This window comes from Entelurus aequoreus, linkage group LG24 (assembly GCF_033978785.1).
Source record: "Entelurus aequoreus isolate RoL-2023_Sb linkage group LG24, RoL_Eaeq_v1.1, whole genome shotgun sequence".
Classification (NCBI taxonomy): Eukaryota; Metazoa; Chordata; class Actinopteri; order Syngnathiformes; family Syngnathidae; genus Entelurus; species Entelurus aequoreus.
In genome coordinates this window covers 879,917-896,133 of record NC_084754.1, presented here as the reverse complement: position 1 = coordinate 896,133, position 16,217 = coordinate 879,917, and the positions used below count along the sequence as shown (strand labels likewise).

The 16,217-nt window shown below is 39.0% G+C and overlaps 1 protein-coding gene across 2 annotated transcripts in view; it reads right to left on the bottom strand.

The window, feature by feature from the left end:
• nptna (neuroplastin a) overlaps window positions 1-13,830 on the bottom strand; it is a 30,106-nt gene extending 16,276 nt beyond the window's left edge. The window contains exon 1 of one of the 2 annotated variants that reach the window (XM_062035998.1): window positions 13,544-13,830. In XM_062035998.1, the coding sequence (XP_061891982.1) occupies window positions 13,544-13,622 (79 nt within the window). In that variant the 5' untranslated portion in view covers window positions 13,623-13,830. The remainder of the gene's footprint in view (window positions 1-13,543) is intronic. The other variant, XM_062035999.1, reaches the window with a different exon arrangement.
• Between the last annotated feature and the right edge of the window lie 2,387 nt (window positions 13,831-16,217).

Here is a 16,217-nt window from a genome sequence, read left to right as displayed (position 1 = left end):
AGAGTTAAAGGAGGGTTCTGCTTTTTTTAAGGACTTCAGCAAAAAGCTAGTCAAATATCATCTCTATGACAGCACTCTAGTGTTTTTAAGGATCTGCTGCAAAACTGTCAATCTCTCAAGTTTTTTAACTGTTGAATAGCACAAATAGAATAGAATAGAATACATATTTACAGTCATTGTAATTGTACAATGAAATTGCAAGCAAACTAATTTACTGCAAATTCATAATGACATATAAAAAACATAAGAACATTAATTAAAAACAACAAATGTTAAAAAAGATAGGATCTAAAATGGAACCTTGAGGAAGACTACTCATGTAACTAAGGGAGTTGAACAAAATAACTACTGACTGCATCTGAAGTAAACAAGCAACACTGTGGTTAGATAATGTAACTTCTAATAAGGAGAAGACTCAAAGGGGTGCCTTGAGGAACTCCTCAGTTATATAAATCACAAGTTTGGACCCCAGTGTTCTATATTTGCTAGCAATGTAAATGCAAGGATCTGCAATTTGTTTACAGTGGTCCAAGCTCTTCTATAGAACAAGAGCACTATAGAGTTTTTAGGAATTTGCTGCAAAAATGTTTGTTTCTTAAGTCCTGAACTGAACTTTGGGGCCGATATGGATTTGACCCTCGAGCCACCAGTTGGAAAGCCTTGTTGCATGGGCTTACTTCTGGTTTTCTGACTTCCTCCCACAATCAATGTCGATTGGAGACTAAATTATCTACAGGTGAAAATGTGAGTGTGGATGGTTGTTTGTCTATTTGTGCCATGTAATTGATTGACAGTAAGGCCAGGCCTCTTGCCCCGAGCTCCAGCTTTGACCCATAAACTACACTTTAGAAAAGGTTTTGAGTTTTGTTTGTGTGTGTCATTTGTGTATCGATATAGATTTAGCTGTATGGATAACGATATTTTCAAATTATCATTGTCTCATTAAACATTAAACGAACTATATAGGCCTACAAAACTGTCTTCAAATTCAAACAATTTTAAACACAAATTGACATTCAGCAACAGGAATGATTATAAAAAACAGGTAAAGAAAAGACCATAACGGGGAACAATAAAGTGGAGAAGATGATTTGGGCTCTATGGGGACACGAGTTGCACAACACAATTGATCTCTCCTTGAAAAAGAACATGAGTCCAGTTTTCCCACTCTACAAGGGATGACAACACTAACAAAGGGAGCTAATGGTCCTGTGAAGAGGTTTTCGAGGGGAGGCTGAATCACACAGGACCTACATTTGGTTTCTATCAGGAGTGGGAGGACATTTACACTACACTGACCACTCACTCTGCAGCACTGTTACTGTGGCCTGCGCTCGGATCCAGGTGATGGCGGGATTTAGGTGCAGGTCGTTACGTCGCAGGTCATTACTGGCTCTGCACTCGTATGTCCCGATATCGTCCAGCGTCAGATGTGAGACTCCCAGCATGCTAACCGCATTGACACCATAGACCGTGCTGATGAACACCCGCCGCTTACGGGCGCCGTCCCACAGCTGCCTGAAGGAATCGGCTCGGTTAATCTCCGAGTACCACCACTGGATTTCGGGGGTGGGGTTACCCACGACATCACAGTACAGCTCAAAGGTGTCTCCAGTAAGCTTGGTTTCAGAGAGTGGTGATTTCACGAAGCCCGCTAGCAGTAGCAGTTTAGAAGGGGAAGCATGCCCATGGAAGCCCAGAAAAGCCCAGAAAAAGAAAAGAGGTGGAGGACATAAATGAGGGACATGAAAAAATGATAATCAAAACAAAACACACATCCACATACATATGCAAAATCGTGAATTCAACATCAAACAGTCAAGGTCAACACGTGTACCAGAGAACCAAGTTAAATTTACAATGGCTGGAGCCATGAGTGCTATTCCTGGAAACATTTAATTAAATTCAGCTGGGAGGACCCAGGAAGGCTGTGCTCACGTTCAATAATGGCATAATGGGGGCAGAATTCCTATTCAAAAATCCTCTGAATAACATTGTCATTGCTCATAAACCCCATCGTCTGCTACAGCGTTGGGAAAATCAATGATTGTTCAGTAATCCACAGCCAACAATAGGTAAGTGTGCCATTAATGAGACATCTCAGAGGTAAACGCCATAATAGCGGCGGGGTGCCCACAGGGAAGCAATGGGGACGCTGTCAAAGGGGCGGTCTATAGGCACTGTGGCACATACAGTACATGAAATTGAAAGGTGATTTAATGAAGCCGCTTCTCCGAGTCTCTGGGGAGTGCGTGGGTGCATGGTTAAAGACCCTCCTCTCCTCTCCTGTTTCCATAGAAATACTTCACAGCAATAAAGTAGCAAGACGGACAGCCATCTCAGCCACTTCGGAGAGATGTGTGTTCATATGAATACACAGTGTGACGTCACGCGTTTAGCCCGGTTTCTACCAAGTAGCACCGATTTGTTTCCTTGTGTACAGTTGACATTAAGCATGGCAATAATAATCAATGAATGTAGTACACTACTACTGCAATCTTGTTGCAGCTACAACAAACTGATGTCGAAAGACTAACATATCAGCTATAGAAAGTTGACCTCCTGGCAACATTACAACAGGAGCTCTGAACCTTCAGAAAGAAATCCATCCATCCATCCATTTTCTACCGCTTGTCCCTTTCAGGGTCGCGGGGGGTGCTGGTGACACTTAAATTGGTTGTTTCATCTGTAATCTACCCTTAGAAATGTAGTCAAAGTATATCCATATTATGCATATTTAATATTGTATCATATTGTCCCATTTTTAAGTACATCTTTCTTGTGGTGTTGGTCGCTGTATGTATGTTTTGTATGCTCATCTACTACAACTACAGAACTGTGTAAACTCAATTTAAAACCAAACAATATTTGTCCATTCAAAGAGTTTTTGAGGCGTAGACTTAACATACTGGACAACATGGGTACATTTTGTTTTGATGATATAAAAACTACCAAACATGTACTTTTCTCAAGTACCTAGGAATATGTTCACACTGCAGGGTACAATGCCTAATTTAGAATTTTTGTAAAATGCAAACATTTTATGTAGTGATTTATGTAAAATCAAAAAGTTTTGCTTTTAACGTGAATGCAATGAGTCCCTAAACTGAACCGCGTAAGCACATGACATCATTAAGTCACATGCGCTGTATTGTGTTCACGAAGCAAACACAGCTCCGATTCTAGTAGGTCTCAGTCCTGCCGCATTTGTGGCAATTTAAAGGATTTTCTTCAACCGAAATCAACATTTTCTTAAAGGAAATGTAGGGGATTAAAAAAGGAAGCGCTACTTTGTTCAGTGTCTATTCCCAAGCATGTGGGCAAGCAGTCAAAGCCATTAGTGGTGGAATATTAACGTGAGTTCTAAAACGTAATTTTCTGCTCTTTTGTCTATTTATTTTTGTGGCCGTCTGTTTTGGCGAAGAACTTTGACATGTATCGCTTTTTCATGACGTATTGGTCGGATGATTGCAACCCGATCGTTCAGACTGCAGTCGCATCGGATACATGCGAGATCAGATTTATATCTACATTCGAAAGGACTGGTTTGGATTTTAAAAAATTTGAATTGTAATGCGTTTGCTCAATCAGTCTACATGTGTTTTGTGGACTTGGAGAAGGTATTTGTCCCTCGGGAAGTCCTGTGGAAAGTGCTCAAAAAGAGTTTGAAGTGTCGGACCGCCTGATACTATCATCAGTGTTTATATCTGTTCTAAAAAGAACATTATACAAATTTGAATTTTGCAAAAAGTAAAATGCACTGTATGCAGTGTCATTTCAAACAACTAGTTTTTGATCAATTAAAAAGCTAAATTATCATTGTCATTTGTATTCATTGGTTTCTCCAAAAAGGTGAATGGTGAATCGAATGAATTGTGTAACAGAACAGAGATTTTATTTTTAGGCCATACTGCCCAGGCCTAAATTTCTTGCATTGAACAAAAACCAAAGTACCAAGTCAAATTCCTTGTGTGTTTGTATACTTGACCAATAGCGTTGATTCTGATGTTGAAATTATATATGCCATTGTCTTGTTCATAGCAGATTTTTTTTTTTTGTTATGTATAATTTTCTATTGCCCCCATTGTTGTATTGTGATTGCACTGATTTATAACACATTGTAATGCCATGTTTGTTGATAAAAAAGTTATTTGGGGAGTAAAACTACAGTACTGTTAATTGATTGGTCTACAGATAATTGCGGCTTCAATGCAAATGAAGAAAACAAAAAACTGCCATGAAAAATAAGCACTGTGGATTAGGATACAGAGAAGAGTTTATTTAGTTTGGGTCAATTGTGTGGAGATACTGTCAGCACAGTACAAAATTATATTTCATGTTTATGTTTTCTGATGGCTTCATTGCTAATTACACACTATGATGTTTTGACTTTGTGTACATACCAACGCTGAAAAGCAGGTACAAGTCAGGTATATCGATAATCAGGTACGGCAAAAGTACACAAGCCAAACAACTTTACTGCTTGGTGGAAAAGTAACTTTTAGACAATTACATTGCATTTGTGTTTGATTTGTTACTATTAGAGTCATATTTGATTCAGGGGAGTGGGCTAATTAGTTTCATATTTGATCCAGGGGAGTGGGCTTTTGTTTGTGACAACATGATCTCAATTTACAATAACAGGCAATCTAATTTCTAAGGATGATTTTTTTTTTTTATTGTACTTGAGAGGCTGCATGCATCACTGCCATTTCACTTAAGGACTCACTGGCATGACAGCCGACACGAGCCTATCCCAACCAGGGTCAGTTGGCTGCGTTGCCCTAATTCTACCCCCAGAGGAGAGAAGAGAAGGGATTAAATTAAATCATTTACTCCAGCCAACCCGTGACCGCAAAAGGGACAAGCGGTAGAAAATGGATGAATGGATGGATTTTTATTTTATTGTTTTACTTGTCTTTATTACATGCATGAATGTACTGTCAATTGAGCAAACATGCCTTGTTTTTGTCTTGATGTATTTTATTCCTTATATTAATAAAGTCCCCCGTCAAACTGTCCTTCCTTGATCTATTATCGAGAACGGCACAAAGACCATTGAAAGTCTTCAAAGCAGAAAAAGACAATAAAGTGTCTAAAAATAAGTCTACTAAAAAATAAACACGTGATTTCTTTCAAACGTAAACGCATGGCCCTGTACATAGTGTGTGTGCATATGTGTGTGAGAAAATGAATGTCCCGGAAAAAAATCCCAATCTCAATTACCATCAGAAAAATTGTGACTGTACAAAAATCGGGAGTAGCTTGCAACACAGGGCAATAATTTAAAAGGGGAACTGCATTTTTTGATGAAAGACATTTGGATGGATGTATTTTTTTAATAACCGTAAATAAAAGTCTGCTTACAGCAAAGCCAATGGGAGGTCCTCTATTCCTCCCACTAAACCCAATAAATAACCATCCAAAAAGCGCCAACAATACTCCATGTACATGTCGTGACTTGAATATTAACCAAGTATTAGTGATATTGTTATTATAAGCGCTAACGCAGACAAACTACAGCAGCCCTGTGATCACAAGCTTGTGTGCTAATGTTGACATGATCAACTGATCAGCTGCTTCCCAATTTTTTCGCTCGCTAAACTTTATTGTAGATCAGAAATCATGCCTCTCACCTGGATAATAGAAGGACGATGACGTATTCCGACAACTTAGTACACTTTGACAGTTAATTTAAACCCGAAAATGGCGAGAACCAAACGGAAAGAAGCTGGGTTTCACCCCCTTTTTCTTAACGAGGATTATGAGTCATTCTTCATCTTGACTCTTGGCAAAGGCGGTCGTACTCCCTCCCCTCTGCGTGCCTCCCCTGCTTGCCTCTTTTGTCTCGTCCTGTCTTGTTTAACTTTCTTGTTGCCTCTTTTGCACTGCTCTCCCAAATCTAAACAATGGAATTGATCAATTTGCCTCTCAACAAAATTTACATTATCTCGGGTTCAGGAAAACCTGTCGGAACGGTTGTTGCTCCACACACGACAGACTCTTGCCTGGCGACCTTTTCAGTCGAGGACGTTGAAGATTTCAACCTATTGGGAATCATGATAACAGAGTAAGCATTGTACTGATGCTGGCAGCCATTCAAGGTACTCCAAAGCTGCCAAAAATGATTGGAGGATCCGGGCAGAACTGTGGACACAAGACTTTATAACATTGAACCGTGTGCCCTGCAGGATGAATTTGAGGACCGGAAATGATGAAGAGTGAAAAGTTTAAATTTGCTTTTGCTCGCTCAAACAACCATTCTAGTGTATGTTTTCCCTGGCTGCAACGTGGCAAGACAAAACAAACTCTTTCTCTGTCAACAACACCTGGCAAGATAAACTCTGTCACTTTGCCACGGTTTGCAGAGCCACTCCGGGCCTACAGACTTAACATACACACCCACACCATGGACCATGGCTACATATGCACACATACCCCCCCCCCCCCCCCCAATCACACACCTTTGCCACCGCTTCACCCCACATGGCATGAAGGACAACGGAGGAGTGCCATAGTGGCTGGCAGCTTTGGGCCGGATGCCTGACCCCTCCCCTTCTGTTGCAAGTCTTGTGGTTTCTGTGTAAAAAAAAAGTGTGTGTGCTTATCGGCTGTGAAGTTTTTTTTCTCTGCCTCAGTCTGTGCAATAGGAGCCCAGTCTGAGATCGACTTTTTCTAAACTCATCCTTCCCCAGTGTAACCCATATTTAAAATTCCCATTGAAAACATGCATACAGTGCAAATACTTTTATTGTGGAGGGTTACTTCCTGCCGCTCACTTCCTTTTAAGGAAGTGCTGCTCACTTCACCACCCCCTCCCGTACCTGCTGTGGCTGCGGTGCTGTGAGACGCGCTTGAGAAGAAACTTGCAAAATCTTCTCATTCTCACACTTTGTAAACTTCATAATTAGGTGAGTCTTTTGCCATGGCATAATCAACGGATTTCCACAATCACAATCATGTGCCATGTTGCCAATATTATGTTAGCATCTGTTTTAGCATAGGCGCTAACCGCTGCCATTCTTCCACAGAGCTGCCATGTTCGATTAATTTACGGGCCGTTCATGGTATGTTGTTTTTGCCCTCGATTACTCAGGTAATTATGTTTTATTTTCTTCTGATCATCCAGCAGATTTATAGGCAACAGTTTAGTCTAGCAAAGTGGCAAAGGGCTTTGCACTGCTAATATGCTTTAGCCACTTTGTGGATGCACTTCAGATGGAACGCAGGTGCGTGTATTTAGGTTGTTGCGCAACACTTCAATCTATTAACTGTGCTTGATTGTTTATCAACTTTGAATGTTTGGACAAGTACTTGAATTTGAATTATGATACATTGAGTTTCTAATAATGAGTATTATTATGAAACTGGGTTATTTAAGTGCAATTGTAATTTAATTTGTAATTGAACTTGTAATTTAATTTGTAATTGAACTTGTAATTTAATTTGTAATTGAACTTGTAATTTAATTTGTAATTGAACTTGTGATTTAATTTGTAATTGAAATTGTGATTTAATTTGTAATTGAACTTGTAATTGAATTTGTAATTGATCCATGATTGAGTTTTATCACTTTAGATAAGAAATCATGAGCTGTATTAGAAATGTATTATGAATGTTCATTTTAATTGGACTCATGATTGTATATTAATCAACATGATTAATTTTGTCATATCAATTGGTTTATTAGTACAAATAATTGGTCATTCTGGACAATGGAATGCTTACATTATGCTTTCAAGTACATATATAATGTACTTTGCTAGTGAAGAGGTAACTAGATTACTCACTTTGTTTTTTGGACTTTTAGGTCAGGTTTTTTTTTCCGGGAAGGAATACCCGTTGACCCAAACAACCTGAGCCCCCTATCCACTTTCAAACTCAACTCAACAAATGGCGAGCTAAACAACTACGCGGTAGGACAAGCATTTTTTTTTCCTCCTCCGTGGCGAACCTTTTGGATTACTTTTGTTTTTTGAACTGAACTTTTGGACTGACGCGAAAGCGTTTGCATACCTTTTGAACTGAACTGTGAACTGGTTCCGAGAAGGCAGCAGGACTGCATCTTGTATTTTTGTTTTGGGCATTTTTTTAAATGTTTTCCTATTGTGTCATCTGTGGCATTTATATTCTTGTGTTAATACATTAAATGCAGTCGAAACCAAAATAACTAGTTGTCGTCATCTTTCATACTACAGGCTCCTAGACGAACCATCTTCTGTCACACTGTTTACATTCTTAACCTGCCTAGCCCATGCTAGCGTTACAACCTTTTTCCCACCTTTTCCGGAGCGCCTTAGTGGTGATCCATCCACGTTCCTGTTCTGTCTACCTGTACAGTGTTTCCCACACATTCATTTATTTGTGGCGGCCCGTCACGAAAGAATTACGTCCGCCACAAATTAAAAAAATAAATTAAAAAATATATATATATTTTTTTTTTGTCCTGTCCAGTTTCTCAGGCAAATCATATAGTTGATGTAGATGCCCATATAGGCTGTTCAGATTTACTTTACAAAAGAGAAGTGTAGGATACTTCTCTTGTTGCCTTATTTGTATTTGACCACTACTGTTTTCTGTTTATTTGTTACTGACTGTGGCAGGACACCTCTGCCTCTGTTTCACTTTATGTTGCTGGTAAATAATATGCTTGTAGTAGTAGGCTAAAGTTAAATTATTTAGTATGCACTAATTAAAGGGGCAGAGCTTTAAGAGACATTTTAGCTTTTATATTTTATAAGATATATTTTTTGTAAGAACCCCAATTAATAAATTTCAGTGAATAACTTATTGTTCAAATCTGTATATAAATATGTACATAAAGTGTTGTAATTATATTGTAAAATGGATGGATGGATGGACGTTTAAAACAAAACTGTTATTATTATAAATGAGTTATACTTGTATAGCGCTTTTCTACCTTCAAGGTACTCAAAGCGCTTTGACACTATTTCCACATTCACCCATTCACACACACATTCACACACTGATGGCGGGAGCTGCCATGCAAGGCGCTACCAGCACCCATCAGGAGCAAGGGTGAAGTGTCTTGCTCAAGGACACAACGGACGTGACTAGGATGGTAGAAGGTGGGGATTGAACCCCAGTAACCAGCAACCCTCCGATTGCTGGCACGGCCACTCTACCAACTTCGCCACGCCGTCCCCATTATTAATTAGTAAGTATACATTTTTTGAGCCTTTTTAGAGAAAATCATATCATTGTAGTAAATAATGCAAATTACTCGATGATGTCATGGTGACCACGCCCATAGCCACGCCCCCACCGCCACAGGTATCTTGGCAGTTTATGGGAAACACTGCTGTACAATGTTTGTCTAATCTTGAACGGGTTTGTGGTGAAAATTAAAATGTGTTGTACTTGTGCAATGACAATAAAGAGCATACCATACCATAAATGGGAATATAAGAACATCCAAGCTGTTGGAATCCTAATGACAGCAGACCTTGTACAGTAAGTGATGTTTATTATGTTTGTTGGCTCTCATGAAGTCTGCAGTGAGTGATCAAAATAAAATAAAATTTAAAAAATGTGATACGTTTTCAAAATGAATGAGCCGCGTATGCTTAAAATTAGCAAAATACGTAAATATTAAACGTTTTTATAAATGTACCTATTACTGCATTACACATATACTTACATCATTTATAGAAAACATTAACGGAGGTGTTTGGATGTTTAAGGGCTTTACAGGCAGAATAGGGCAGCTCCTATAGGCACCATTGTAGGCGGACTTTTGATCGCATTTTTTTACTATTTAGAATGCATTAAAAAAAAAATACATCCGCCGTCATGTCTTTCATAATGATTGTGAATGATAGGCAAAAATCCCCAAAAAGTACAGAGGTAATATTTTTTTTTCTACATTTAAAACGCTTCCTCGTGTTTACCGTACATAACATGTAATGGTGGTTCTTTGGTCAAAATTTGCATAGATTATGTTTCACAGACCATCATCAAACCTCTCTCTTCAGGATATGCAGTTTTGTGGGCGGTCTCATTTACGTGCCTCCACTTTGACTGCGTCTTCTCCCCGGCATCCAGTTTGTAGTTTTTAGCGCTTCAATAATAAGTCTACTGATGGATGTAGGTTAGAACTATACGCTACTTTGTATTGGAAACCGCAACAGCAGAGCATGCATGTGCATGTATGAGCCAGTCTGCACCACTAGAGGATAGTGGGAAAAAAAGGAAATTATTGACTACAAAGTCAAACTACAATGGCAGACTTGCGCAAAGCTCTTCGGGTAAAACTTGACCATATAAGGAGATATCCGCTGATGTCATCAATTGGAAAAGCGTCACAAATTGGGAAAATTCCAAATGGCTCGTTTGGAGGAAGTATGAAGGAAGGCAAGATTGTTTTATAAATATATTCGCAATGCCGCTATGTTTTCATTTAAAATTTTCGGGACTTATGTAGATCCCAAATACACAAAAACAGGAACCAACAGGTAAAATAAGTTGGTTTTGCATAACAGATTCCCTTTAAATATTTTATTGATATTGTCAATAACCATCCTGTGTTTTAAGTCTGATTATAATTGTGATCAAAAATGTAATTATTCAATTACCTTGAAAATTTGATGTATGAGCATTGGTAAGACCAATACTGCCCTGTACTGTAACTAATTGGTATTGGATCAATAAACACATTTCTAGTATGGGCAAAGAACTAATGTTACCGTATTTTCCGGACTCTCAAAACTCGACAGTGCGCCTAATGTACGGATTAATTTTGGTTTTAATTACCGACCTTGAAGCAATTTTATTTGGTAGATGGTGTGACCAGTAGATGGCAGTCAAACATAAGAGATACGTGTAGACTGCACTATGATGGCAATATTATTGAAAAAAACAGCATCCTGGCACCATGTTCTTTCAACGTGCCAAATAAATGGACATTGGGGGTGCAGCATACACCAATAATAACACAGAAATGTAACTCATCAGATCAGAACTAAATCAGATATTGTACACGTTTCTGTTGTGAATAATAAATTATTCATTTTAGGCTGCCTCTGAATAATAGCATGAAATATTCCAGCACCTTCATAACGTTTAGTTATACTAAAGCGTCACTCAAATCTAAATATATTTATATAGCTTTATCGGGCCCGGCCACATTGATCCATTACGAAACCAACCTGAGATATTTCTGTCCGTTACGTTTATTTTGAAATTGGTAACCATGCGTTTTCTCTCTCAAAACGGAGTCAAATGTGCCAGAGACACATTATCAGCCCCGCGTTACAACAAAGGCATAACGATAACGTTACTCACAAAATTTTTTGCAGGAAACGGTCTTCTTTGAAGTCTTCAAAGTAAAGTGTTCCCACACTTTTGACGACACTTTTCTCCATTGAAGCAATAACCTCAAGATGTTTCTCCGCTGAACTGTTTTCCTCCGCCATTTTTCGAATTTTTCCAGGCAAAGGAGACAGCGTCGTCACGTGAGCTGCACATGACACATCATTGGCTAGCTTACTGCCACCTCATGAGACATAGCCTCAGCGCCGCCCTGGCGCTGTTTTGTACTGTTTTTGTACTTATTTAGATTTTTGTTTCTCAGCTGTTTGTAAATGTTGCAGATGGATAAATAAAGGTTTATAAAAAAAAATTTAAAAACGTAGCCTCAGCGCATGCGCATAGCATAGATCCAACAAATCGATGACTAAATTAATCGCCAACTATTTTTATAATCAATTTTAATCGATTAGTTGTTGCAGCCCTAGTTATAGATACACCTATGGATAACGGAGACGTATATAATAGTCTCCTTTTCAGGTGAAAGAGGACGCTAAAGGCAGTGCTTTTAAGGCACGCCCCAATATTGTTGTCCGGGTGGAAATCGGGAGAAATTCGGGAGAATGGTTGCCCCTGGAGATTTTCAGGAAGGGCACTGAAATTCGGGAGTCTTCCGGGAAAATCGAGAGGGTTGGCAATAGAGATGTCCGATAATATCGGCCTGCCGATGTTATCGGCCGAGAAATGCTTTAAAATGAAATATCGGAAATTATCTGTATCGTTTTTTTTATTATCGGTATCGTTTTTTTTTTAATTAAATCAACATAAAAAACACAAGATACACTTACAATTAGTGCACCAACCCAAACAATCTCCCTCCCCCATTTACACTCATTCACACAAAAGGGTTGTTTCTTTCTGTTATTAATATTCTGCTTCCTACATTATACATCAATATATATCAATACAGTCTGCAAGGAATACAGTCCGTAAGCACACATGATTGTGCGTGCTGCTGGTCCACTAATAGTACTAACCTTTAACAGTTAATTTGACTCATTTTCATTAATTACTAGTTTCTTTGTAACTGTTTTTATATTGTTTTACTTTCTTTTTTATTCATGACAATGTTCTTAATTTATTTATCTTTTTTTTTTTTTTTTTTAAAAGGACCTTATCTTCACCATACCTAGTTGTCCAAATTAGGCATAATAATGTGTTAATTCCACGACTGTATATATCGGTATCGGTTGATTTCGGTATTGGTAATTAAGAGTTGGACAATATCAGAATATCGGTTATCGGCAAAAAAGCCATTATCGGACATCCCTAGTTGGCAAGTATGATGTTGTCTGTCTATCTGTGTTGGCCCTGCGATGAGGTGGCGACTTGTCCGCCCGAATGCAGCTGAGATAGGCTCCAGCATCCCCCGCGACCGGGACAAGCGGTAGAAAATGGATGGATCCATCGGCAGTGCGCCTTATAATCCGTTGCGCCCTATGGTCCGGAAAATACGGTAAGTATCTAAACATATATATATTTGAGCATCCTGCGCCGGAGTGCAGACTGTGGAAGAAACACAGCAACACAAAATGTGCGGTGCATACCAACACTGTCAGGGTGCAGAATTGTTCTAACGCATAGAGACCCACTACGCACTTATAGTATGGAGCTGCAACCTTGAGCCCAGGCTGGGTTGGAATGCCCTAATCGGACTCCTGCAGATTTATGAGCATATACTGTATATAGGGTCATTTGGTCAATTGGACAAGTAGGGCTGGAGCTGACAAATCAATGTGGTTGTTCAGTGCATCTCTGCAAAGAGCAGCAAAGGACATTAAAGACATGGATCCCAGTGCAGCGTCCCTACTCTAAAAATAGCAGCATGCAGCAAAATGGATTGATGCTATTTACAGAGCTTTACTTCTTACACCCAACAACTATACATTGACTCATCCGAACAAGCGAGGGAGAAGAAGAAGAAAAAAACTTGCCCTTGGCTCTTGTTTCTGTATTCAGCGCCACACTTTTGAAAAGGGACACTGTGGCCCACTTCAGCCGCCTTATTAATCTTTTATCGACCCAGGCGCTCGGAAAGCCTCCATTTTTGCTGGTCTTCGACGAACCTGCGGGGATTATTTCGCGTCTCGGCAGGTGGAGGCAAATTGGCAAGCGTGGCCGATACCACCGGAGTCGCGTCAAAAATGACTACATTGATGGCAAGAAAACGACGAAAAATGGTGACAATTAAAGGACAGGGCAGCTTATTTCTTACCGTTTTGCGAGGAGACGGCGCGCAGCGTGATGAGGGCTGCCAGTGTCAGCACGGGCAGGGACATGACTGCGGGTACCATCTTCGGGGTGCGAGAGTTAAGGTGACCCGGCGGGGATGTTATGACGGCACCGGGAGGAGGTTATCGCACAAAGTCACACTCCAGAAGGAAAGACGGCAGTGACACCGGCTGGGACGAGCGGGATCCCTCAGTCGACTGCGTGCTTCACCCCCTCCTCCTGCGTAGCTACTGCATCAAGGAACACACTTTCAGCAACGGTATGCCTCTTATATCAAATCTCGCGAGATCTCAAAGAGGCGGGAATCTATTTAATGTCCCTAGCTAGAATGTTTAATTAGCTGGCACAACGGACATCAGGGCCAGCAAGGCCTTCTTTGCTGCCCTAACATAACCACAAATCATGATCATAATTAAAGGTAAAAGTACATTTTTATTTACTTTCCCTTAATATCTAAAAGTTTTCATATCAATCAATGTTTATTTTTTTGTCTTCATGTAACACATACTTGCCAACCTTGAGACCTCAGAATTAGGGAGATATTCAAAAGGCCCGCTGGGGGTGTGTGTGTATATACACTACCGTTCAAAAGTTTGGGGTCACATTGAAATGTCGTTATTTTTGAAGGAAAAGCACTGTACTTTTCAATGAAGATAACTTTAAACTAGTCTTAACTTTAAAGAAATACACTCTATACATTGCTAATGTGGAAAATGACTATTCTAGCTGCAAATGTCTGGTTTTTGGTTCAATATCTACATAGGTGTATAGAGGCCCATTTCCAGCAACTATCACTCCTGTGTTCTAATGGTACAATGTGTTTGCTCATTGGCTCAGAAGGCTAATTGATGATTAGAAAACCCTTGTGCAATCATGTTCACACATCTGAAAACACTTTAGCTCGTTACAGAAGCTACAAAACTGACCTTCCTTTGAGCAGATTGAGTTTTTGGAGCATCACATTTGTGGGGTCAATTAAACGCTCAAAATGGCCAGAAAAAGAGAACTTTCATCTGAAACTCCACAGTCTATTCTTGTTCTTAGAAATGAAGGCTATTCCACAAAATTGTTTGGGTGACCCCAAACTTTTGAACGGTAGTGTGTATATATATATATATATATATATATATATATATATATATATATATATATATATATATATATATATATATATATATATATATATATATATATATATATATAAATAAAAGAAGGAGTATCGGTTTATTTTTTTTTATTTTTTTATTAAATCAACATAAAAAACACAAGATACACTTACAATTAGTGCACCAACCCAAAAAACCTCCCTTCCCCATTTACACTCATTCACACTCATTCACACAAAAGGGTTATTTTCTTTCTGTTATTAATATTCTGGTTCCTACATTATATATCAATATATATCAATACAGTCTGCAAGGGATACAGTCCGTAAGCACACATGATTGTGCGTGCTGCTGGTCCACTAATAGTACTAACCTTTAACAGTTACTTTTACTCATTTTCATTAATTACTAGTTTCTATGTAACTGTTTTTATATTGTTTTACTTTCTTTTTTATTCAAGAAAATGTTTTTAATTTATTTATCTTATTATTATTTTTATTTTTTTTTAAAAAGGACCTTATCTTCATCATACCTGGTTGTCCAAATTAGGCATAATAATGTGTTAATTCCACGACTGTATATATCGGTATCGGTAATTAAGAGTTGGACAATATCGGAATATCGGATATCGGCAAAAAAGCCATAAATGATCGATGTCGATGCCATTAGCGAATCGTCTTATCGAACCGATTCCTTATCGAATCTTTGTTTTCTACCTGTCAACTGTCAGTTTAGGCTGCTCGCCGGCTCCTCATCACCACTTCAAGATGGCGGCCAAATTTCTCGTGTCACAGCAGCCAATGCTGCGTCTACTTATAAGATGTCTATGAGGTAGGCGTCCATGCGACGACGGAAAATGTATTGTCTTGTCTTGTTTCTTGTTATATTATATTATATTATATTTGTGTAGGGGCTCGACGATTGCAGAAAGTTATTGACAACAATTGTATTCTGTGTATTATCAGGTATGTTTTTATTTCACTCTTGTACGTAACTCCGCCCTTTTGTCTACGATAACGGGAGAAGGGCTCGACGATGGCAGAAAGTTATTGACAACAATTGTATTGTGTGTATTATCGGTCGTGTTCCATAAAATCCACACAACGCAGAGGAAAAGACCTCCGGTTACATTCATGTCATATTATGCTCCTTCCGGTGCTGTTGTTTTTAGGTTATAGAGTTTTTTATCCAATCAGAATTCAGATAGCTTATGTTGCCATGCTGTACCAAATCTGACCGAGGCCTTCAGAATCAACAATGTCCGTGCACTGTAAGTCAGTGTTTTTCTACCTTTTCTGAGCCAAGGCACATTTTATTCATTGACAAAATCCAGAGGCACACAACCAGCAGAAATCATTGAAAAATGAAACTGAGCAGCCGATACTGACAATAAAAAGTCGTTTTCGCAATTGTTGGATATGAATTCAAACCATAACCAAGCATGCATCACTATAGCTCTTGTCTCAAAGTAGGTGTACTCTCACATCACGCCGTGACTTATTTTGAGGTTTTTGACATTTTCCTGTGTGTCGTGTTTCAGTTCTTGTCTTG